Here is a 22,303-nt window from a genome sequence, read left to right on the forward strand (position 1 = left end):
TTTTAACTTCTTCGTCACGCCAACCATCTGAGTCTCTGCTGACCGACCATCTGCACCAAGGCGACCGTCCTGCTTCCTGCATTGGAAAGACCTTCCAAAGCCCGTGCTTTGGGACCGCAACCATCAGCCAACCGGGAACAAGCCCCGCGAGACACGGCGCTCTGAGTCTCCGGCCCCCCATTGTTCAGGCCGCTCCGAGGCACCAGCAGTGACAAGCACCCATTGAGAGCGATTCCATCCGCGAGACAATATCTGTTGCCGTCCTCTCTATTCTGCGCGGGGGTCAAAGAGCGACTGTTCTGCGACGCCGGACATCTTCGCGCCTGCAGGGACGGACGCCTGACTGGGAGCGCAAGGCGCATTGCGCAATCCCTGGACACGCTGAGGCACACACACACCTAGCTGCATGGCTACTTGACCCGGCGCTCTTCTTTGAACAATCCTGGCCGGATCTACGATATATAGCTCGGCTTGATACCTTCGCCAGCCGAATTTCGCATAGTTCCCGCTGGAACCTGCCGACCTGCTCGCTCATAGCAACCGCGAGTCTCAAGGCGCGCGCTACCGGATCCGTTCTTCGCGGCCTCAGGAGCCACGAGCCGAGCCTTCCCGCACGCTACACCGAACGAATACCCGGCATCGGCCCTTGCCATAACCAAAGACTCGGTTTGTACGAGGAAGCGCCGCACGAACACCGCACTGCTCTTTGCCAACAGCTCGGGTCGCGCCTTGTCGGTCCCAGCGGGCCAAACATTCGCTGCCCAGTGTTATGTCGTCGCCCAACTCTCGGAAACGACCCGCTGCAGGCGTTCCTCCCATGGCTCCCATGCCTTCCATCCCCCAAATTTCCCAGCCGTTCTCCCCGGTGCCGCCGGATCAGGTCTTTAGATGGAACAACGGCGTGGATGGGAGCGGCTTTGTTGACGCCGGACCTCCCGGCGTGAACTCGTTCGCGATGCTGCCGACGTCAGGCTCATACGGGCAGGCGATCTCGACGCCCTCGACTGCGCTGGCAAGGCGGCCAAACAACAGAGCCCTGGTTCCTACCACCCCTCGAGCCCCGTTCGACCGCGCCGCTGACGGCTGGAACGGATACAACGAAGATCCTGGGTATTTCCAGGCCGCAGCCATGAACATGGACGAGTACAACAACATCGAGAGGCTCGAGGAGATGGCGCAGCGAGCAAAGAGGGAGGCGCAGGCGAAGAGGAAGCAGATTCCCCCATTTGTTCAGAAGCTCAGCAGGTTCGAAAGCCCCCCCTTTTTTTCGGGGCCCTTGTTCTTCACGAGTAACAGGCTAACCAGATCGCAGCTTCCTGGACGAGTCGAGGAACACCGACCTGATCCGCTGGTCTGACAAGGGTGATTCCTTCATTGTTCTCGATGAGGAGGAGTTTGCCAAGACCTTGATCCCCGAGCTCTTCAAGCATAACAACTACGCCTCGTTCGTGCGCCAGCTGAATATGTATGGCTTCCACAAGCGCGTAGGCCTCTCCGACAACTCCATGAAGGCCAGTGAGAGGAAGAACAAGAGCCCCAGCGAATACTACAATCCGTACTTCCGCCGCGGCCATCCCAACCTGCTGTGGCTGATTAACAAGCCCAAGAGCGGCAACAGCAAGAAGAAGGGAAAGAAGGACGAAGGCGAGGTGGAGAGTGAGGAGGATGCCGCCGAAGAGACCTACAGCGGGCCGAACCTGGCCGCTTCTCAGGCCGGCAGAGGGCCCGTGTCGAACGAACTAGGGCCTCTCCAGAAGAAGGATCTGGTGCAGGTCAAAGCACAGATCGAGAGGATCCAACAACAGCAGGTCGCCATTTCCAACATGCTCAGCAAGATGCGCCAGGACCAGAACCAGCTTTATCAACAGGCTGTCCTGTTCCAAAACATGCACGAGCGGCACGAGAACTCGATCAATGCGATCCTCAACTTCCTCGCCAATGTTTTTAGGAAGTCATTGGAAGAGCAAGGGGGGACGCAGACGGTCCAGGATCTCCTGGCAAGCATCATTCCAAATTCCCAAGCCCACGGGCAGAACCAAATCTCTCCGACCGGCGTTGTTGACCTCGGCGGTTTCGTCAACCAGCAACCGCAGAACGTCACTACAGTCGCGACGGTGGGCACCCCAAAAAGGCAGCAGCGGCTCCTTCCTCCCATCCCGCATCACCAGGCCAGCAAGGCGTCTACCCTGTCTACGTCCACCGCGCCGTCGACTGCACCCCAAGCGGCCCCGCAAGCACCTCAGATGGGAACGGTTACCGAGTTGTTCGACACGTCTCCCGCCGACACCACCTCCCCGGCTTACATTAAGAACGAGCTGCAGAACAATCCCCAGGAGGGGATGATGAAGATCATTCAGGACACCAACGCAGTCAACAACAGCTCTGGGATTGACCTGCCGGAGGTGGCCGCCAAGACTTCCGCCAGCATGAGTAACGACCAGCGCATGCAGATGCTCAACATCATGGCCGGCAGCAATGCCACCGCGCCATCTGGGACATCCAACGGCAGTTCCGCCGTCAGCTCAACCGCGTCGGTCCCGGTCCCGGTCGCGGCCTCTCCGAGTCTGTCCTCGCTCCAGATGCCCTCCCTCCAAGACATGCAGACCACCCAAGCCGAGCTGGACGCGCTCCAACAACTGTCCAACGAGCAGGCCTCTCAGATCGACGCGCTCACCCACTTGCTCGGGCCCCTCAGCCCGTCGGGCCGCATCCCGGGCCTCGACGATCAAGGCACCCCCAACGCGAACTACTTCGACAACGTCGACTACGACCAGTTCATCAACCCCGGCGCCTTCTCCGACCCGGCCTTCGACGCCATGGGCCTTCCCGCCAACCCCGCCAACCCCGCCGACGGTACCGACGGCACCGACTTCAACTTTAGCCTGGACGGCAACACGGCTGCGGACTTGGGCGCTACGGCGGCAACGGCGGCAACAACAGCGGCGGCGGCTGCGGCGGCGGCCCCCCTGGCAGGAGACAACAACACCAAGAAGAACACTAGCGCTGCCGGTGGGGTTGACTCGGGCCGCGCGCTGGAGGGATCGTCGGCGGCGATCGACACGGCCAATTCCTCCGGCACAGAGGAGATCGCCCGCGCTGAGTCGGAGAACCCCGAGCGCGGCTCCAAGCGCCGGCGAAAGGGCTAAGCTCGGGATCATTTTTCAGCTCTGGGTTGGGTGGTAGCTTTCGTGGCAAAGGGGGGGGGAGGAGGGGGGGGTGATACCGAGTTCGGTATGCTCTCTCTCCTTCTCGCGTCAAGATCAACTCGGATCTATTCCGCTGACCATGGGGTGGCGTAGGGGGGTTTGTTTGGCTGCTGGGCTTGCTTTGGACAGTGGGGGGAGGGAACACATTGCTTGCTTAGTCGATGATGGGTGGTGCACCGATTGGTGGTTGGAGAGGCGGATGTCGGCGGCGCGGGAAGGGCTGGTTGCACACACAACTGTTTCGTAGATATCCCTCTTTTTGCTGGGTGGGCGGCGCATTTCTCTTCGCAGGTGTTTGAACCGGGTCGTGGCTGGGCAAAAAGGCAAGGGGAGGGGGAGGGTCTTTGCTGTACTTATTGCTCACTCTGACATACTCTGTGTATGGGGGTGGGTTGTTTACAGGCAAGAGTTCGTTAGAGGAGCGGTGTTTTGCGAGTGCGAGCACGCTTCCTTTACACTAGACAGAAGCATTGGAAAAGACATGATGTGATGCCGAGAGTGTTGATGGTGGCCCGGGCTGCGCGGAAGCATGTATTGTGTCCACCATGTATGCAGATGAGCGGTAATCTACTCGGTATGTAGCTCAGCGCTGTGGTGATCCTGCGACTGCCTACACAGTAGACTTCTGACCAGCCGGGTGTCCCATGGTTATGTCGCCCCAGACGGGCGCTCCGATGCGCACTTCCCCATGCCAGCTGCGTCCAGCTCCTTCTTGTAGCGCTTGCTTGACCCTCAATCCGTGTGGCCTTCCCCTGCCCTCTCGCTGCTTAAGCTCGTGGCTGAACTACCACCAGAATGTGCAGCTTATCCCTCGGCATTCCAGTTGCCACACCTACTGGCGCTCTGCATGGCCGACAGGAGAGACCCGGCGGCGCTGCTCGGGCAGGTGAGGCCTGTCTGTTGTCTCACGGGCCGGCGACCGCCTGTTCGCTCGCATGGTTGTCCGTTGCACTTCTCCGTATCAGGTATGCAACCAGCAGCCTAGCCTGGCTCGGCCCGCGGCGCCGTGTTTCGCCAATACGGCTGGTTCGAGGTATCCCCGTCCCGACTTTGGATCGGTAAGCCAACCCTCGCCACCGCCCCCCGGGCGCTCACTTCGCCAGCGGATTGGCATGGATCGTGACCCGCTCGATCCTGATCTCCTCCACGGGCCTGTTCTTGCGGTCCACCTCGACGGCCTCGATCTTGGCCAGCGTCGCGAGGCTCTCGTCGCCGAGCAGCTTCCCGAAGACGGTGTTCAGGCCGTCGAGGTGCGGCGCGGCGGCGAAGGTGATGAAGAATTGGCTGCCGTTGGTGTTGGGCCCCTTGTTGGCCATGCTGACGATGCCGCGCTCGTGGTGGCGCAGGCCCGGCCGGATCTCGTCCTCGAAGCTCGGCCCGTAGATGGACCGCCCGCCCTTCGGGTTGTCGGGCGGGTTGGGGTGCGCCGGCGCGCCGGTTTGCACCATGAAGGAGGGGATGAGGCGGTGGAAGGGCGAGCCGTCGTAGTAGGAGGATGCGCAGAGCGCGAGAAAGTTCTGATGCGCGGTGAAGGTCGGGGTTAGCGGGGGGTTCCCTACTGTGGTACGGGTACCTTATCCTGACAAACCGGATGTCTTGTCTCGAGGAAGAGCAAGAGAGGAAGATGCGGAGGAGGGTACGGAGTGCCTACCTCAGCGGTCTTGGGGACGCTCTCACAAAAGACCTCGATTTTGAGGTCTCCAAGCGTCGTGTGCAATGTCACAGACATGATGGTGATGTTTGAGGCTGTCGTTGTGCAAAAACACTGGAAGCTCCTCGTTGACTTGATGGGAACCGAGGTGAGCCATTGTAACTCGAACTGTGCTTTGCAGAAGCTCTGACCACCCGAGGTTTTCAACTGTGGCTCTAAGGTTCCAAAGCCAGCAAGGTCTGCTCTGCAACTCTACAACGTGCGAAACTAGACGGATGTACAATTAACTATCGATGCTATAATTCGACTAGAGAAGCTTAACTTGCTGACGGCTTGACTTGCAGGTCTTGTGTTTATTGAGTGTGGCAGTTCTTTCTCGCTTCTTATTCCCCGTCCCAACTCTTTGCTGACGGAAAGAAAGGGATAGTTCAGTTTTGCCAGAGCTCCTGTGTCCTTGCAACTCCAAAATTGCGTGCTGCGGTCCTTCAAAGACGGCCAATCAGTCGAGAGCAGCCCGCCTTTTTTTAAACCAGATCCTCGAGTCTTACCACAGGAAGATGTCGCAGTATGAGATTTGCTGATTTTCAACTCCCTGACCGATTCGATGGCCAAAAGGCGTTGGCTACACAGTAAGCCACAGTGCACAAAGGTTCATCAGATGTTTAGCTGCTCCATCCTGACCAGGGCTCGGTCTCCGCACAAGGCAGTTATGTGGGGCGAAGATAGGCACCAGGCATTGATCCGAGGTGCGGCTCAGTCACTGGAAGCTTCGAGTGTGGTCTCGACATGCATGGGATCCTTTCTGCATCGCCTCATGACAACTCACACAGGAGTGTCGTCGAGGTTCGGTGCAGAGATTGCACTAGGCATCGACGCAAGCTGAGGCTTCCAAGGTCCACTCAAGATGGTGCCTCACCCTGTCCTTTGCGCATGATTGCCCCCTTACCGCCAGTGCCTAGTGTAGTCTGTCTTCCAGAGGTACCATACGGCGCACCGAACTCAATGGAGCCCAATGCCTCTCTGAGCTGATCAAGTAACTACCCCAGCGTTCGCTCCTCTGAAAGCCTTCAAGAGCGCTGGGCTTCAACAATGCCTCCCAATTCTTGTCAAGGCACCTTGCGTCCATGCACAGTACCTACCTGACCTGTCGTTCTGGAGTCCGTGCAACGACCTAGGTCTGCTCACAAGTGCGGTTGACACCCTGCTCTATCAGCAAGACCTTCGGATCCCGCCAGCTGAAGTTCGTAAAACAAACACATTTCCAGGTTGAATGGGACCAGTCCTGCACAGTTAAAGATTTCCGTTGTTGAGAGCACCCAACTCTTCTTACTGACGTCGTTGCACTTGCGATAACATTTCCTCAAGAGCACGAGACTCTTATCCAAAGGTCGGAGTTAGAGCCATGTTCACTCCGGGGATCGGGTTTGCAGGGGCAACTGCAACTGCTGTGGGGAAGGAATGAGCGTGCGGCCGCAGTGGGGTGTGAGGACTTCCAATCCCGCTGCACTTCAAGCCCAAACTCGATGACACAAAGGCCTCGGCGGCTCCAGGGGTCTTTCGATTCGGCCCCATAACTACTCCCCCCGCTCCCAATCTGATCCCACAGCAGCAAGGTTCTAGGTTGTCACCCTTGGCCCTAACACAACAGCTGCGGACCTGAGGCTGCCCTGCAGCTAACAGCATCGGTAGACCGACCGCCTTGCGTAAGACGGCCTGCGGCCTCGCCGGGTTTCACAACTGCCAATTTTTCTGCCGCGACGACGACGACATTGCAAGAAGCACTCACAGTCGGCACAATTCCTCACCGCTCGCGGCGCTCTGGGCTGGACCGCCGCGTCGGGATGCCAACCTGCTGTCCATGTCCCCCAGTTCCAGCCGGCTTATCGATACTTCAGTGCGACGGCGACACACCCAAGAACCCCTCACCCCGAACCGATCGCCGCGCCCCCGCTCAGCCCTAACACGGCGGGCTGGCCTCAGCTCAGTGGGCCATCTTTGATGACCGGCAGCGGCCGTTGCGCCCGCCCCGGCGACAACATCCCACGACAACGACGACCACAACACGAATCCCGCCGGTGTTTTGATTGAGCCCCCCGGCGCCCGCCGTTCAGGCGGCAAGCTTCCTCCAGAATGAATGCCGCGAATGCCCCTGCGACCGTGAGGATATCTGGCCCACCGAACAGCAGCTTCCTGGTGGGCTACCCAGGCATCTCGGCGACGCTGGTAGGCTTTCCCCCACCCGGCCGCTGCGCATGCGCTCGCGTGTGTCGCATGCGAGCAAAGAGACGGAAAGCTCGCGCTTACCGTCGTGCTAACTGCGATCATCCATGCCAGCCTCGAATCGTAGGCAAAGTCGAGATCCGTCCAGGCGCGGGGTTCTCGGCGCCCGTGAACATTTCTATGGTGCGCATCTGTTTGCAACGGCGAGAAACGATCCATCCGGCCGCCGAAAATGTTGCGAAACGGCACCTCGGCACTCCGCGCCGAGAGACGACCGATCTGGTGGGGAAGGAGGTGTTGCTGTTCCGATGCGTGTCGGGGAAGGAGGCTGAGAGCGTGATTGCGATGGACCTGCCGTTCCAGATCTTCATCCCCTTCGGGCGCAGCGGAGAAGAGACGAACCGCCGAATCCCCCCCGCGAGCCTGCAGCTGCCCAGCCGAATTGCCGAGACGTATTACGAGCTTGTGGTCACCGTTCAGCAGGGATCCAGCATGCAGAACCGATACTCGTTCCCCATCCCCCTGCAGCGCTACGACACGCTCTCGACCTTCGGCATGTATAACCGGCCAGAGACCAGAGTGGCGACGGCGGACCATATCGTGACCTTGGGCGTATCGCTTCCGAAATGGAGTTACGGGCCCCTGGATCCCATCACCGTCTACGTCAAGCTCTCCCCAAACCCGGATTATATGAACAAGGCGAAGAGGGTGACAATACAGAAGCTCACCCTTACCATTGAAGAAGAGATTACCTTCAATCCGGAAGGCGACGAACCAACAAAGAAGGTCAACAAGATCGCCAAACACACGCAAACAGTAGGGACAAAGATGCCCGAGACCGGATATATCACAAACCTCGGCCTAGTGCTGCCCGCTAGGGACCTCAGGGATCCGGACGGCATAATCAAACGGGGGAAGCCGGCGTTTCCCATGTACGAGGTCACGAGCTTCACAACGACGTCGACGCTTTACAAAGTCGAGTTCTTCCTCAGCATCAAGGTGAGAGCCTCCGTCTGCCCGGCGAGGGCTTGTGATCGCGCTTCTGACCAGTCCCAGGCCCACATGACTTCAGCTCGTGATATCACATTACGCCAGCCGATCGTGGTATGCCCGTTGGATCAGCAAGCCTGCAAGGAGGAGATGGACGCGATCGAGCAAGCGGCAAAGGATGCCTCGCATGTCGACCCGAACAACCCTGTACTTCCGGACCGGACTATCGTCCTGGCTAGCGAAAAGGAGGCGATCCGGCATCTCGGGCTGTGCGAGGTTGGCGGCGTCAAGAAGATGCTGATCGAGTGATGTATTGGGGATCGTCAACTGATGCTGGGAATACGGAGCGGCCGAGGCGCCGAACGCAGGGATTCGGCGCCCTTTGTGGGTGAGATTTATCCCCCAGGCTGAAGCTTGTCCGCCAACGCCCATCCCCATGCCGAGGACGCGCCACGACCGCGATGCGGGACAGGCTGGCGGGAACTCTGAGAGCTAGCGATGCGGCACGGCTTGCTCGCGGGCTCACCCAGGTGCGCAGGCACCTGAGGAGCCATGAGACGAGCGAACGGCGGCGAACCGTCCCCTCTCACCTCAGGCCTACGGCATCGTGTTGGATAGCGATGCCGTGTGAGCCTCAAAGGGAGACGAGATTCGAGTCGAGACAGCGGAGCCGCGGGCGGAGATGTGGACGGTTACGAACTGGGCGTTTGGGCGGGCACGCTGGAGGGGAGGTGATGAACAAGCGAGGCGGTCTACGGCGCGGTTGGGGGATGCTAAATGTGGTGTCTGGGTTGGGGTGCTCCAGTCATTTGCAGATACCTAGCCTGGCGTTTGTGTGTACGGTGCTGTCAGGTTAGCTGAAAGGCAGCGTGGGAGTCTTGGAGCGGTGCTTGGCGGACTTTTCTTTTTGGAGGGTGGTTGTTGATGCAGAAGTCGAGATACAAACGTGCAAGTTGATGTACGTGTTGAATTCCATCCTTTCCTTCCTTTCTCGCTTTGCCTCGTTTGCATGCTCATCTTCTTCAACAATCCATCTTAGCGCTCAGCTCTTCCCATGCCTCCGGTACCTGCATTGCAATCTGACGTCTTCCGAGTAGGCATATATCCTCACAAGAACATCCACACTTTAATGTTCGATGGTTTCTCTGTAGTTGTGTCTCGTCTAGAGCCAGCTGTGGTAACTGGACGTCAATTACCCTAACCCTTATCCTCGACTGCAAGCTTTCTGTATCGCAGTTCAGACATTTTGGTTTCACAATGAAGCCTTGATGAGCAACTCTCTTTTCTGCCGCATCCAATCTGTGATTGATTGCCTGCAAGCCACGGCTCCTCGGGTATCTCACCTGTACATTTGACTGTGGTCTTAAGATCACCAAGTTAGTTCGACGCAAGCCTTTCTTTCCGCTCTCGGGCCGCCAGCACCCAGCAGCGCAATAGAAACCTTTCATAGCAGACAGTGCTAGACGTGAAGCACCAGAGCACCAGAAATCACACCCGACACAGCTGTTGAACGAAAACTTTCGCTCACCCCGCCAACCAGCGCCCCCAATGCCTCTCGACGACGACGACAACCCCGCCCTCACCGGCTCTTTCCCCCCCTCCTCCTCCCCGTCAACCTTCCCACCCCCCACCGCAACCACCAGCCCCGGCACCGGCACCACCCCGCTCGACGCCGCCGCCCTCGCCCTCACGGACGACCTCACGGCCGAGGACCTCGTCGAGGACGAGGGCGCGGCGGCGCAGGACTTTGCCGCGTTCGCGGCCTCCCTGCAAACCACCAGCATCACCACCGCCGGCGCCGGCGGGGCCGCGCAGCAGCTGCGGTTCCGCAAGGCGGCGGGCGTGTCGGCGCAGACGATCCGCAAGGGCGAGAAGGACTTCGAGGAGCACGGGACGCGCGCGCAGGCGGACGCGCTGGAGCGCAGCCGTGCCGCGATGCACGACGTGCTCAGCTACACGCGTGTGCACGGGGGGCAGAAGGGCGCCGTGGCGAGGGGGTGGGTGTTTGCGGATTGGTGGGAGGGGTTTCGTGAGGAGGTGGAGGAGGAGGAGGAGGAGGCCCCCCGGGGGAAGGATGGGGATCGGAGTTCCCGGGGTGAGGGCGGGAGGGAAAAGGAGAAGGAGAAGAAGCCGTATGGGCATATCAGGGACAGGGTGGTTGTGCTGGAAGGGCCGTCGCCCGCGAGTCACAGCCTTGGGAGGGCGGTTACGGGGCAGGCAAAGGATAGGCCTGCGAGGGGAAAGGATTGGTTGTTGCCGGAGGAGGCGCTGTATCTGGTGGAGAGGGGCTCCCTAGACCTCTGGTGGCCGCTGAAGAGGCTGGAGGAGATATTCCCCCTTGAGGGCACGGCAACCGCCAAGGGTGAGGGGGAAGCAGCGGACGACGCGGACGAGTACGAGCTGGGCTTCCCGCTGAGCCTTCAGGCGGCGTACGCGCTGCTCATCGGCAACGACGGCGAGCGCGGCAAGATCAGCCTGCAAAAGTTTCAGGTTTACTCCAACCTCAAGCGGTGCGGGTACAACGTCCTGCGCGCGCCACCTGTCCGGCGACAGCCGGCAGCTCCTCCTTCAGCCCCAACAACGGCGACCCTCTGGCAATGGTTCACCTCCCTGCTGACCCGCTCGCCCCATCACCCACCCTACGGACCGCTCGTCCAGCCAGGCCTCTACCGCTCCTACGCCTCCATCTACCGCCAGATGGCCCTCCTCCCACGGCACAAACCCTCAGCCACCACCACCGCCAACCCAACAACAACAACATCACCCACGCGCGACCCGTTCACAATCCACTTCCACATCTGGAAGGCCGCGCAGAAGTGGACCAAGCTCCGCCACCCGCCGCCGGACTTCCACCTGGCGGTCGTCGACGCGCAGCAGACGGCCGTGCCCGCGCTGGGCGAGATCGGCGCGCTGCTGGCCGCCACGCCGCCCGCGCCACCCTCCAGACCCGAGTGGGCCGGGCCGGGCCGGCTGTACGCGCGCCTCAAGCACGGCCACCGCAACGTGCTCGTCGCCGTCGTCGACCACGGCGTGATCAATTACATGCGCTTTGCGGAGGCCGCGTTCGGGGAGGAGCCGCTTTACCCCCGGTTCGATGGTCGCGGTGGGGGGAAAGGTGGTGGTGGTGGGGGGAAGAAGGGTGGGGGCGGGAATGGGAGGGGCGGAAAGGGCGGCGGAAGGGGAGGGGGAAAGGGAAAGGGTAAGGGACGGTGAGGAGGGTGGTTGTTCGGTCGTTTCTTTCTTGGCCTATCTAAATACCTACCACGGGAGGTGTCGGTATGCGACGACGAGCCATTTCAGGGCGTGTACAAACGCATGGAAGGGGGAGTGGTATGTGTCTTGGCGCTGTTGTTTGATACCCATGGCTGGGTTGGTTGGTTGGTCGGGAAGATAAGAGACCTATTTTTCCAAGCTGAATGAGCGGCAGACCCGAGGACTGAGAGGGAGAACGTTTTGGGCTCGCAGGAATTTAACTGTCTTGGCTCTCTGGTGTTGGTTCCTGGTTGCATTGAAAAGTCCAACTTCGACCAGGTCCTACGGTGTAACTCCCCAGAAGTTGACCCCACAGAGCAATTGTACAGTATGTGCATTCCTCGCCCCGAGCGAGACCAGAGTCTTCAAGTGCTGCGCTCGTATACAGTATACGAGGCCGTCGCCAACGCAGCTAGTCGGTCATACGTGACACGGTTCTAGCCTGTGTTGCACAGATTCTATGTATTGCAGAGGCCACCCAGTGCCTCATTGCTTCGCTCAGATCGTGGCGACTAGAAGGCGCAATTTGCCTTGTGGGTGACGAGACCGGCAGGAAGCGCGAGGTGGTATGGGACGAGGAGGAAAGCCTGGTGCCCAGTCCGGCTAACTGAGATCAGCTGTTGGTTATAGGCCGTCTGCGCTAGGAATGACAAATGACGAGTTCCCAGGTTGAGGATGATGATGCATGAGAGTTCCCATGGTTTGGTTGGCTGATGGCCCGCGTGCCTTTTGACGCATCAGTTCAGTGAGATGCCGGTTCTGGAATGTCTTGGGTGAGGATGGTGTGTGGCACACTGGCTTATCATCAGTGATATGCCAACCTGTCTCGCCAAGTAGCCAACAATAATTACCTTACTGTGTGAAGGGGAAAAGTGGCACCCCAAGACGGCCGGTCTTCTTTTAAGCCCTCCCTTCTTTCCTTGGTTCAGACACAAAATGGATCAAAGAAGGGTCGGGAAGAGACGACCAACACTGCAACATGTTCAACGAGCGAGTCAGTCATGTTGTGGCACTCTTTGCGGAACTGAATGCCATGCGTGGCAAGCCAACGGCGCAAGCAGAGAGGCAGCAGCAAAGTCGCTCGCTTTCTGGCGTTGCACCGACTGACTCGGGTTGACGAAGGCGCGATTTAGGCTGGGTTTGAGTTGCGCGCTGAAGGGCCAATGGGATTCTTGCATGTGGGGCTGTTCTCACAACTCGACACTTTGTCCTGCCGAAAAGTGGGCATTGCTCGAGGCATGGCGAGATGATAACTAAGTGCTGGCATGTTCATTAATTCTTCCGCGGGCTATAACCTCAACGCGGCCGACGCCCTTTTTCTTTCCCCTCTCTCCTATTCTTCTTCTTTCTGCTTCAACCCCTTCTCCATCTCGTTTTTTTTGCTGGTTTGTTGGTTAGGTAGAAAAGGTCGAGGACTGGAAGCGAATTTATTGACCGTGGTTAACTTATCTCGTGTAGCGTTCGACAGTTTGGACAACATGTTTCAGAGTGGCTCGAGCTCCAGGCTGATCAGCTTTGCATGAACGCCCGATGCGGCAGCGAGGCAAGCAAGGGTCCGATCTCTTGCGGAGGTGCACCAAACCAACGGGAACACCAATGGAAGAAAACAGCTAGATAACGAAATAGTTACATTGCAGCGAAAGAGCACAGTAGGCGTCCGCCGAGATCCCCTTGTTTGCCTGGTCTGCAAAGCGCTTCGAGTCCAGCATGTATTTGAGTGGGAGAGTTGCCGAGTCCCCTCGCTTATTTGGCACACAAGTTAGGCTCCGATCCAGTCCAAGGGGGTTCTCAAGTATGGCGTAATTTGGCTGAACAGCGAAACCTGCTCCCGTCATTCTCCGGGAGTTACCTTACTTGTCTTGTAGCCGCCAATCCAGACTCTGGCAAATGCCCTTGTCTCCATTGGTTTCAACACACTCGCATCTACCCACTCGCACCCGTTCACTTTGCTTCCCACCTTCCCACCGCACCTACCTTTTCCTTTCCTCCTGCAACCCCCGACTTTGCATCTCGCCTTCTACCTACCTTAGTTCTTTAACGGTCTTCTCCCCGTTGACTGGCCGTTTCCCTTTTCGCTCACACCCATCGCTGAGTACGACTCGAGGATTGAGTACGCCCCACCTGTTGGTAGACCGAGGACACTAGGCACCACACTACCACCCACTGCATGATCCAACTCGCGACTTGCAAGCGCACCGATAAGAAGCCTCGACTCTGCTCGCACCAGATACCATTCATCAACGCCCAAGCAACGGAGGCTTGCCACCACCACGCTGCACTCCTCAACTAAAACACGCTCCCCAATTTGCGACTTTGATTCGAAACAGACTCGCATCGCTCAGCGCCAAGACTTTTTTTACGCAGCAAGCACATTCTTCGAGTCCAACAGACTCGTCTCTTGCCACGTTGGGCCGTTCACTGCAGTTGCTCAATCAAGGTCGGCACATTCCAAACACTCACTCATTCATCACTCGCTCCTCAGCTTCTGCACTTCTTCTTCTTTTTCGTTCTTCATTCTTCAATTTCCACCTCTTTCATTCCTAACCCTGAAACATCAATTTTGTTATGTCTTCGGGTTGTCTCTTCGCAACTACCAGCTCAGAGGCTATTTCTGCTTCAACAGCTGCTTGGCTCACTGCCCTCGACTGCTCCTATCTCTTCCCACTTGCTCCAACGGACTCAGTTACCTCTTGTTCTCATCACTGACAGAGACAACAGCCTCACGGAACTGACATCTCTTATTTTCGATGGTCATGGCCAAAACTATTAATGACGAGATGGATTCGGTTACCGAACCCGTGAGAACGGATGACGGGCCGCCCTCCGCCAACTCACCGCCGAGCATCGACACCAAGATTGAGCAGACTGGCGAGTGAGTTCGTCCCGTCTCTTATTGAAGTTATTTGTAACGATACCAGGGTTGCAGAGAGGGCGTGGGAGAGGAAAGAGTCTCATGGAGGAGCTGAAGAGGAGAGGAGAGGAGAGGAGAGGCCTGTTGCCCATTGTCTTTTGTGGAATGGACTCCGACCTCGATTCCTCCCGTCTTTCCCTCCTCTAGTGACTACTGCTTCTCTGAAATTCCTTTTCTATACTCTTGAGTCTCCATCGCAAAACGAACCAATTTTCTCTGTTCTGTTGGCTTCAAGCTCGCCTTAGAAGGCTCACATCGTCTTCTACTGTCTAACCTTCTGGTTCGCTCGCTACTTCCTCCGATAGCGGCTAACATGAAGGCTAATGTTCAGGTCGTTCCTGTCACGGCCACATTCAGAGAGGCAAGTGATTCCCTTCTCCCATGATTTGGCTTTTAAGTCCCTCGATCCTGGCTTCATGTATCTTGTATATGCACTTGCACCTCCATGACGCTAGTTCTCTTCTCTGTGTCCGAAACCCGCGGTGCTAACCATGGGTCATCATCATGCAGTGATGTGGAGATGACTGAGCAGACTCCAGCGTTACTCGAGGCTACTGAGACGTAAGTCATTTGTCCCATGCCGTCGACCAGCTCTCGGTTTCCTGCAACGAACTGCTTTCCGCTCGTATGACCCTTGGTTCATCCTGAACAGCCGGTTTGTGACTCAAAGCACCATTCTGACCGTTGTGCACAACACAGCGCCATTGTTTCTGGACAGAAGGAGAAGGCTGAAAATAGTCCGCCGAACCGACCGGCATCTGTGGACCCTGCCGCGCCCACTTCTGCCGATATATCTCATCCGTAAGCCGACTGCGCCTGCTTCATCCCCTCCACGCTTCCTTCCAAACAAACCTCTAACATTGCTCTTTCTCCCAGCATCAGCATGAACGGCAATCGCCAGCAACACAGCGAAATCGGCGCGGCCAACCGCGCGAACTCCAACGACGACACAAACGAGGACACCCAAGACACCCAAGCGGACAGCCATGAGAGCGCCGCCAATGAGGATACCACCGAAGACCTCAACGAAGAGCTCACACCTCCACCGGACTCCCCGGTTGAGGAACCGATGAGTCGCACCCCAAGTGTCCCACCCAACGCCCTGCAAGACGAGATCGTTGTGGGCACGAAAGCTCACGGCAAAACCTCTCCCACGCAGGCTGCCGAGCCAGAAGACGTGGTCATGGGCGAGGCCGAGGACAAGCCGCTCGCTATTCACCATGCAAAGCGGAAGCGAGCGTCGGGCGTCTATGCCGAGTCTGCTGCGGACAAAGACCCGAGTCCTGCCCCAAGCGAAGAGCTCGACCCGCGCCGGCCTGTCCGGCCCATTAAGGCACACGGTACGGGCGGTGTCAAGGGGGTCCTGCTCGGCTTCTGGCGTGATTCACCTCCGGAGAACGATGCGGAGAAGCACGCAGTCATCGGCTTCATTGATGTCCGAGACCGCCTGCGGACGCGCATCCTGCCGTCAACGCGGGATGGCCGCCCTATGGATCCCCGATACCCGATCCCGCCCGGCCCCGGCGGTAGCTGGGTGACGTTCGACAAGGTCGCCTTCGACGACCACCTTGTCGGCCTCAATCATCATGTAATCAAAGAGTACGTCAAGATCCGCGCCGAGGAATCTCACAAAGGAGAGACCCCGGAGGAAGACCACAAGCTCGCCCTAGAAGCGGCCGAGTTGGCCGCCGAACGGGTGAGAAGGAACCCGCCGCCAGATGCCGCCACTGCGCCCTTGGTTGCGTTCGGCGCTGAGATTCCTGCCAATGCTATGCTCCCGAACCGCCCGGAGACGAAGAAGCGCCGCTTGGCTGGGTCCTTTGGGGCTCCCTCCGACTCGCCGAGCACCTCTCCTCTCACATTAGATCATATCCACAGCACCAGGCCGACCAGGGTTCTGCTCGGTTACTGGAAGCACTCTAGCGAGAAGGATCCCAAGGACAAGCATGCCGTGTTCGGGATCCTCGGCGCGAACGACATGTTCAGAGTCAAGCTGACCCGCGAGACCCGGGACGGCCGCACTGTGATCGGCAACTTCCCCAGCGGCGCAGGCGCGCTCTGGATCCATTGGGACGAGGTCGAGTTCGATCCTCATCTGAGCCACCTCTCGCGTGCCGAGGTGAAGGAATACTGCCGCATTCGCCAGCGCCAGCTCGATTACGGCGAGCTTCCGCAAGATCGGGTCGCTAACGAGACGAAGGCGGTGTACGAAGCTCAACAACGCGTCGCCCAGAGTCTTGCTATGGGGGTCTCCTTCCGAAAGGATGACCTCGACCTGCCGCCCATCGCTATGAAGGGTTCGCCGGCAGCCAACGGCAGCCCAAGGTCCTCCTCTTTCGCCGCTTCCAAGGCAACCGAAGAAAGCCGCCCGGCGCCGATGCCCTCCAACCAAGGCTCGCCTCCCCGACCCGCCTCGGGCCGTCATCCTCTCCCCAACATCGAGTTCCGCGCGGCCAACCGGCACCCGGCAGGCCCCAGCCCGGCCGTCCTCGAGCGGACCAACTCGCTCGCGCGCCGCGAGATAGCCCGACTCGAGGCGGCCCAAGCCCGCGCCGACCTGCGCGCCGCCAGCCGCGAGGCGTCGCTCGCTCCCGCAGGAAACCCCTCCTCTTCCTCTGGCGCCACCGGCAGCGCCAGGCGCCCTCACAACAACGACAACGCCAACGCAACGAGCAGCAGCAACAGCGGCAGCAGCGGCCACGACGTGTCGCACTTCCAGGACAACGTGTCGCGGCTGAACAAGATCTGGGAGGCGCAGGAGGCGCAGCGCATCCGCGCCGGCGTCGAGGACGCCAAGATCTACGGCGGCGTCAAGTACCAGCGCAAGCAGAGCGGGCCGTTCCAGGGCAAGCTCGTCTCGCAGGGCACCATCATCACCATCGACGGCGAGGACTATGTCGAGTACCGCGTGCTGACGAAGCCGACCTTTTTCTGATTTCTTTTAGGACATTTTTTTCCCCATCCCTTCTTCCTCTGAAGGATCAAAAATGGTTGACTGGTTTGGTTCGGTTGGGTTGGGGGTGGTTCGGGTATTTGAGCTTCCGGCTCTTGTCGGCTTGCGAGGTTTCGTGGAGCATTGGAGATTAGTGTTAGGGTGTGGTGATTTTTCTACATCCTCTGCTACGTATTCTTTTTCTCTCCGCACCCTTCATGTGCTCCTTCGCAGGCTGGGTGGGCTCTCCGTTCCCCTCCTCCGTCGCCTTCCCTCAACGTCATGTCTTTGTTTGCTATTATTTTACATCTCCTCCCAGCTTCGGGTCTGATATGCCGCTTTAGTTTTTGTGGGTGATTTGCGTGCATGTTCAGGGCGGTTCTTATATACCCCAGACTTTTTTATCTTCTCTCTCTTTCCCCTCCTTTCCTCACGGCGCGTGTCGCCTTTCCTGATATTATCTCTTTCCTGTTGTATCTGTATCGGACAGGGCTGGTGGTGTGGCTTGGCGAGGTAATGCAGCGGAGGACAGGCAGCGAACCTCAGAGGGGAGGGAGGGCGTTTGGGAGTTTGGGAGATGGGAAGTACAGGCTGAAGTTTGAGGTTGGGGTCAATCGGGGGTTGGTCACTCACTGGCCTCGGCGGCTGTGTTGCCCGGTAGTTCAACCTTGCAAGCCTTTTACCTAGCTGGCTAGCTACCTGGTAGCAAGGGGTTTAGTACGAGATTGCGTCTTAACCCTTCCCCGGGCTAGCCACGACACCCTGGAGGGCTCGATTGGCTTGCTTTCTTTCTGTGTTTACTGGCATTAGCGGCGAGACAGAATATGGATTGATGTATTGCCTTCAGGTTCGTGTTGCGCTCGCGCTGCCCGCTCTTGTGTTGCTGTTGGTCCTGCTGCCGTGTCTAGGCAAAGTGACGTTGAAGTTCGTTCCGTGACGAGAGACGTGGGAACGAAGTCGGAGTTTGAGTAGCATAGTATGCATGGTATTCATTACGGGTGGCATGACAACCTCTCTACCTAGCATGAGCTCGCCTGACTTCCAATGATCTCGTTGCGCCTGCCCCGATGTGCCTGCTTTCAGAGAAACACTTGTCCAAAAGGCTACTGTATTTCTCGTAGGTGGCCGGGTAGCCTGTCGCACCTTACTTTTAACCTTTAGGTTACGTGCCTGGAGAAGACACGCCGCACTCCTTGAGCTCTGGCTTGCCGCGACGCGGTGAATCCTGGAGCACACGCAGGTCGGACCCGAATTACAGTTCCGATAAGCCGTGGTGGCGACGACGCTGTTGGATGGGTTGGCCGGCAGGCATCAAAGAATAGCTTGAATGAGTCTATAGACAGGGAATGAAACATGGTGATTTGCGCCTCCTATCTCCTCGCCGTCGCTTGTTGCAGCTCGTACTCCTCATCGAGACCCAAACGAGATATCTTCAACCGACCTTGCCGAAAACCCAAACAACCAAACAAATTACGGCCGGATCATGCGCTCTCCTCGTGCTTCGCATCCTGCTCGTACCCCTCCGTCTTCATATCCCTCAGCCCTAGCTCCTCCTCCTCCTCTTCCGTCCGCTCATACTCCTCCACCGTCATCTGCTCGTCCGGCTGGCTCGGGTCGTCCGCCAGGCTCTGCACGTAGCTGCTCGCCAGCGGGTCGGTGAGCACGATGGTGAACTCCTTCTTGCCGCTGACGGCGGCGTTCAGGTTGCTGAAGAACTCGTCCCAGCGTTTCTTTTCGTCGGCGCTGAGCGAGTCGTTGACGCGGGCGCTCGCGCCGGCGTCAGCGTCGGCCTCGAAGATCTGGCTGTGCAGATCGTCGCGCACCTGGGTCAGCAAGCCCTCGACGGTGGTGAAGCGCCCGCCGAGCGTGCCCGGATTGACCAAAAGGCTGAGCTCGGGGCACTCAAGGACGCAGCTCTCGCTCTTGAGGATGTCGCGGGCCAAGTCCTCGGCCGTCCTGACGCGCAGCGTAACCTTCTTGCCCTTCTCGGGGATCTCGCCGCCGGTCTTGACGTCGTTGGACTTATATCCGCAGTCGTCGCATGTCGTGTTCATGATGACGACCTGGCGGAAGTGGGGGATGTCAACCATCTTCATGTTGGTTGTGCAAGGGTGCATGCAGCCCGGGCACGAGGCGGGGAACTGGTAGACCTGGTCCGGGATGATGTTGCCCTGCTCGTCGAGGCCGGTGGTGACGGTGTCGACGAGGCCGAGGGCGGCGTTCTGCTCTGGTGTGCGGAGAAACTCGCGTTTCTCCCACTTGCCTACGCCATCGCGGGGGTCGGGGGCGATGAAGGAGTTGCCGGCCGGGTCGTCAACGGCGACGCGGAAGGGGAAGGCCTCGCCAGCGAGCATCTTCCTGCCCTTGGCGATGATTTGCTCAATCTTTTCGTACACCTCGGGCGCTTCCTCCTTGCGCTTCTGCTGGTCGTATGCGAGGTCGTCGATGACCGTCGTCAGCAACCCCTCGACGTTTGTAAGTTGCCCCTTGCCAGCCGGCACCTCCACGTCCAACTCGATGAACTTGACAGTGGCTGTGTCCGATTTGACGACCTGGCGCTCGAAATCGGCCATGGCGGTTAACCGGAGCTCGTAGTGGGCGCCTTTGAGTTGGAAGGTTCCGGCGGGCTGGATCTCATTGTTGTGGAAACCGCACTTGTCGCATGAGAAGGACATCACGATGATCTCGCGGAAGTAGGGAATCTTGGTTAGAAGGAGGCGTGTCACACCCTGCCGGCATCGCGGTCAGCAACGCATTCGCTTCCAGTGGCTAGACGAGGCCGTCTCGTGTTGGTTTCCACTTACATTTTCCTGGCAGTTCATGCACAGAGACTCGATCTCTTCCACGACCTTGTCGTCCTCGGCGCCGTCCGTCCCGTTCGGAACGGCCGCCGCGGCGACCTTCTCGACCTTCTCGACCTTCTCACCGATCGGGTTGAACAGCTCGGGCATCTTGTCTGCTATGTGTGGGTAATTCGGGTTGATGCCGTTTTTTGGGTATCTCGAGAAAATTTTGGAGGGGTAAGTCTGTCTGCAGGTCTCTTTATGGCGGGGTAACCGTTTGGGCAACGAGACAAGGCGGGCGACGACCCCTCCGGACCACCTAAATTGTGCAAATGGTGGGGCCGCCAGTGCCAGGCGCGCTTATGTCATAGGTGACCCCTCAGTGGCCTGATGTTGCTCCAAGCTTCCCGAACGTTCGGGAAGTCCTGCACAAAGAACAGGCAGCAAGGCAGCGAGGCAGCGTCTGCACTCACTTCTTCTCCATGAAGTCAGCAAGGCTCAATCCTAGCCCAGGCCGTGCACCCCGCGCGGCGTTGGACTGATCTAACATTGCCAACAATCCTGCCTTCCTGGACTTGGCTCGCTTCTTGCTGCTTGCATTCGCGCTGGCCCTTTGTGAAGCAGTTTGCTGGGGGCCGCCAAGCAAGGACGAGCTCACTCCCGGCCCCGAGGCCTTGGAAACTTGGGCCACCTTAGCTCGGCGTCTCGAGATAGGAGCCGGGGGCGGCAGCTTGACCTCTGTCTGCCTGCCACAGTGTGCGCAAGCGATGGCTTTCGTCGGGCCTGACGAGCGAGGCTGCGAGCGAGCCTTTGCGCCTCGAGTCGAGCTGGGCTTCTTGCTCACTCTCTTCTCCGCCTTGACTTGCAACAGGCTCCCTTGTCCGAGCAGCATGATGTGGCCGCAGCAGGTGCAGACACGCTGCCGCTGCTGGTCCGACAGCGGCATCTCGTGTTCAAACATGAGCTCGTTGCGCCGGCTCAGGAGATACGCCGAGGCCTGAGGGACCGTGGCAGCGAGCAAGTGGCCTGCATCTGTGAGAAAGCTGAGAGTTTGGCCCACGGTATTGGTCGCCATTGATGTCCAGCGGTAGTGCTGAGTTGCCTGCGTTCGGCGAACGTGTTTTGGTGGCTGTCCGTGGTTTGCGGGAAGTTCTTTTCGTTACGGGACGATGCCTCTGTACGGTATAAGAGTCGCGTACTGTAATACACAACGGTACCGTAATAACGAATGGTCCTCTGGTTTTGAAATGGCTTGGCCACATCCAGAACACACAAAGGGCATACCTTGCCAACCTGAGGTTGGACGTTCAGCATTCGGCGACAGTCTGAAGGCGATTCAATACAGATTCAAGCCCGAATGATCGTCCACTTCACTTCCTTGATACTCACCTCCTCTCCCGCCTTCTCATCGTAGTCGAACCACTCCCCTTCTGTCAGATCTATGGCTTCGAACTTGCTATTAGACTCGATGCCGTCCGCGAGCCACTCTCCCTGGTAGCCATTGCAGGCTGTCGTCAGCGCGGCCAGGAACCACAACAAGCACAGAGAACCATGTTCCAACACACCTCGGGAATGAACTCGGTGAACTCGAGGCCACGGCAATCGAACTCGAGAACATTCTGTGCTCTCGCCGGCTCGGCCTGCTCGTACGGAGTCGGCGCAGCCTTGATGGACGCTGAGGATTCCCTCTGGAAGCGCAATGCATTAGCTCGTCCAGAAACTCGCTCACACCACATGACCAGCAGGACTCGTACCTTGCAGTTCTTGCACTTCCATACAAAGTTGGCCTCGCCGCGGCTCCCGCTCATCTCGTTGGTGTCCTGACTGATGTGAGAGGCCGGCCCGAAATCTGTGTATATTGGGGCCCCTGAGCCCTAAGGGGAGATCTTACGAAGCGGCTGACGGTCACCGGATTGGGATGCACCTCTCTGCAAGATGTGCATTGCACCTTGAACGTATAATGGAAAGGGTTCTCCGGGGTATCGTTCGGGCGCAGGTTGGTGACACTGCAAAGACAGCAAAATAGATGGAACAACTCGTAAGCCCCGCTGTGCCTCGGCCGCGACCTGGATATGCACGAGACGGACGATAGCTACTCACCCTGCCAGTTCTGCCGTCAGCGATAACGCGTACATGGTGATGGACTGCTGATCTCCAAGCTTTCGGCAGAGGAGGGACCTAGATATTGACGTGGCTATGGCAACAACGCCCAACAATGAACTTGAAGAGCTGGGGTCGGAGCTCAGGCTGCTGGTGTTGCGGGGCAGTGAACCAAACACATCCGTACGGCGTAACCTTACCGAAGGTTACGGAATACGTAGGTGTCGGTACCCTGCAGGACCTGCAACCCCGTCACGC

At 58.5% G+C, this 22,303-nt stretch overlaps 9 protein-coding genes across 9 annotated transcripts; 4 read left to right on the top strand and 5 right to left on the bottom strand.

The window, feature by feature from the left end:
• Window positions 1–736: 736 nt before the first annotated feature.
• Window positions 737–3,196, top strand: THITE_2123901 (uncharacterized protein). The gene is made up of 2 exons (XM_003657773.1): window positions 737–1,245; window positions 1,313–3,196. The coding sequence occupies exons 1-2, from the start codon at window positions 818–820 to the stop codon at window positions 3,144–3,146; spliced, it is 2,262 nt and encodes a 753-aa protein (XP_003657821.1). The 5' UTR covers window positions 737–817; the 3' UTR covers window positions 3,147–3,196.
• THITE_127898 (uncharacterized protein) lies at window positions 3,197–3,705 on the bottom strand. Its single transcript, XM_003657774.1, has one exon. The coding sequence runs from the start codon at window positions 3,483–3,485 to the stop codon at window positions 3,261–3,263; it is 225 nt and encodes a 74-aa protein (XP_003657822.1). The 5' UTR covers window positions 3,486–3,705; the 3' UTR covers window positions 3,197–3,260.
• A 108-nt stretch (window positions 3,706–3,813) lies between these two features.
• Window positions 3,814–5,346, bottom strand: THITE_2123903 (uncharacterized protein). Its single transcript, XM_003657775.1, has 2 exons — window positions 4,858–5,346; window positions 3,814–4,723 (listed from the first exon to the last, which is right to left on the bottom strand). The coding sequence occupies exons 1-2, from the start codon at window positions 4,933–4,935 to the stop codon at window positions 4,298–4,300; spliced, it is 504 nt and encodes a 167-aa protein (XP_003657823.1). The 5' UTR covers window positions 4,936–5,346; the 3' UTR covers window positions 3,814–4,297.
• Window positions 5,347–6,933: 1,587 nt separating this feature from the next.
• On the top strand, window positions 6,934–9,216 carry THITE_2171612 (uncharacterized protein). The gene is made up of 4 exons (XM_003657776.1): window positions 6,934–7,080; window positions 7,192–8,076; window positions 8,134–9,025; window positions 9,165–9,216. Exons 1-3 carry the CDS (start codon window positions 6,988–6,990, stop codon window positions 8,374–8,376), a joined length of 1,221 nt encoding a protein of 406 aa, XP_003657824.1. The 5' UTR covers window positions 6,934–6,987; the 3' UTR covers window positions 8,377–9,025; window positions 9,165–9,216.
• Window positions 9,217–9,615: 399 nt separating this feature from the next.
• On the top strand, window positions 9,616–11,280 carry THITE_2083101 (uncharacterized protein; the record flags this gene model as incomplete). Its single annotated transcript, XM_003657777.1, has 2 exons — window positions 9,616–9,677; window positions 9,849–11,280. The coding sequence occupies 2 exons, from the start codon at window positions 9,616–9,618 to the stop codon at window positions 11,278–11,280; spliced, it is 1,494 nt and encodes a 497-aa protein (XP_003657825.1).
• A 3,295-nt stretch (window positions 11,281–14,575) lies between these two features.
• Window positions 14,576–17,347, top strand: THITE_2123912 (uncharacterized protein). The gene is made up of 3 exons (XM_003657778.1): window positions 14,576–14,791; window positions 14,930–15,031; window positions 15,107–17,347. Exon 3 carries the CDS (start codon window positions 15,114–15,116, stop codon window positions 17,163–17,165), a length of 2,052 nt encoding a protein of 683 aa, XP_003657826.1. The 5' UTR covers window positions 14,576–14,791; window positions 14,930–15,031; window positions 15,107–15,113; the 3' UTR covers window positions 17,166–17,347.
• A 1,068-nt stretch (window positions 17,348–18,415) lies between these two features.
• On the bottom strand, window positions 18,416–20,263 carry THITE_2123918 (uncharacterized protein). Its single transcript, XM_003657779.1, has 2 exons — window positions 19,967–20,263; window positions 18,416–19,891 (listed from the first exon to the last, which is right to left on the bottom strand). The coding sequence occupies exons 1-2, from the start codon at window positions 20,111–20,113 to the stop codon at window positions 18,644–18,646; spliced, it is 1,395 nt and encodes a 464-aa protein (XP_003657827.1). The 5' UTR covers window positions 20,114–20,263; the 3' UTR covers window positions 18,416–18,643.
• A 151-nt stretch (window positions 20,264–20,414) lies between these two features.
• Window positions 20,415–21,165, bottom strand: THITE_2083109 (uncharacterized protein; the record flags this gene model as incomplete). The annotated part of the gene is made up of 1 exon (XM_003657780.1): window positions 20,415–21,165. The coding sequence occupies exon 1, from the start codon at window positions 21,018–21,020 to the stop codon at window positions 20,415–20,417; it is 606 nt and encodes a 201-aa protein (XP_003657828.1). The 5' UTR covers window positions 21,021–21,165.
• On the bottom strand, window positions 21,137–22,251 carry THITE_2123920 (uncharacterized protein). Its single transcript, XM_003657781.1, has 6 exons — window positions 22,046–22,251; window positions 21,837–21,951; window positions 21,700–21,765; window positions 21,511–21,633; window positions 21,335–21,436; window positions 21,137–21,270 (listed from the first exon to the last, which is right to left on the bottom strand). Exons 1-6 carry the CDS (start codon window positions 22,078–22,080, stop codon window positions 21,253–21,255), a joined length of 459 nt encoding a protein of 152 aa, XP_003657829.1. The 5' UTR covers window positions 22,081–22,251; the 3' UTR covers window positions 21,137–21,252.
• Window positions 22,252–22,303: the final 52 nt, after the last annotated feature.

This window comes from Thermothielavioides terrestris, chromosome 6, assembly GCF_000226115.1.
Source record: "Thermothielavioides terrestris NRRL 8126 chromosome 6, complete sequence".
In the NCBI taxonomy this organism is placed as follows: domain Eukaryota; kingdom Fungi; phylum Ascomycota; class Sordariomycetes; order Sordariales; family Chaetomiaceae; genus Thermothielavioides; species Thermothielavioides terrestris.

What these genes read in the sequence shown, in the direction of transcription:
- THITE_2123912 (XM_003657778.1), top strand. Translation starts at nt 15,114, where the DNA reads ATGAACGGCAATCGCCAGCAACACAGCGAAATCGGCGCGGCCAACCGC.
- THITE_2171612 (XM_003657776.1), top strand. Translation starts at nt 6,988, where the DNA reads ATGAATGCCGCGAATGCCCCTGCGACCGTGAGGATATCTGGCCCACCG. An exon ending in CAGGCATCTCGGCGACGCTG is followed by an intron (nt 7,081 to 7,191) that starts GTAGGCTTTCCC and finishes CATCCATGCCAG; the next exon opens with CCTCGAATCGTAGGCAAAGT. An exon ending in AGTTCTTCCTCAGCATCAAG is followed by an intron (nt 8,077 to 8,133) that starts GTGAGAGCCTCC and finishes GACCAGTCCCAG; the next exon opens with GCCCACATGACTTCAGCTCG.
- THITE_2123903 (XM_003657775.1), bottom strand. Translation starts at nt 4,935, where the DNA reads ATGTCTGTGACATTGCACACGACGCTTGGAGACCTCAAAATCGAGGTC. An exon ending in GCGTCCCCAAGACCGCTGAG is followed by an intron (nt 4,724 to 4,857) that starts GTAGGCACTCCG and finishes ACCGCGCATCAG; the next exon opens with AACTTTCTCGCGCTCTGCGC.
- THITE_2123918 (XM_003657779.1), bottom strand. Translation starts at nt 20,113, where the DNA reads ATGCCCGAGCTGTTCAACCCGATCGGTGAGAAGGTCGAGAAGGTCGAG. An exon ending in GCATGAACTGCCAGGAAAAT is followed by an intron (nt 19,892 to 19,966) that starts GTAAGTGGAAAC and finishes CGATGCCGGCAG; the next exon opens with GGTGTGACACGCCTCCTTCT.
- THITE_127898 (XM_003657774.1), bottom strand. Translation starts at nt 3,485, where the DNA reads ATGCGCCGCCCACCCAGCAAAAAGAGGGATATCTACGAAACAGTTGTG.
- THITE_2123920 (XM_003657781.1), bottom strand. Translation starts at nt 22,080, where the DNA reads ATGTACGCGTTATCGCTGACGGCAGAACTGGCAGG. An exon ending in CGGTGACCGTCAGCCGCTTC is followed by an intron (nt 21,766 to 21,836) that starts GTAAGATCTCCC and finishes CACATCAGTCAG; the next exon opens with GACACCAACGAGATGAGCGG. An exon ending in GGAAGTGCAAGAACTGCAAG is followed by an intron (nt 21,634 to 21,699) that starts GTACGAGTCCTG and finishes TTGCGCTTCCAG; the next exon opens with AGGGAATCCTCAGCGTCCAT.
- THITE_2123901 (XM_003657773.1), top strand. Translation starts at nt 818, where the DNA reads ATGGCTCCCATGCCTTCCATCCCCCAAATTTCCCAGCCGTTCTCCCCG. An exon ending in TTTGTTCAGAAGCTCAGCAG is followed by an intron (nt 1,246 to 1,312) that starts GTTCGAAAGCCC and finishes ACCAGATCGCAG; the next exon opens with CTTCCTGGACGAGTCGAGGA.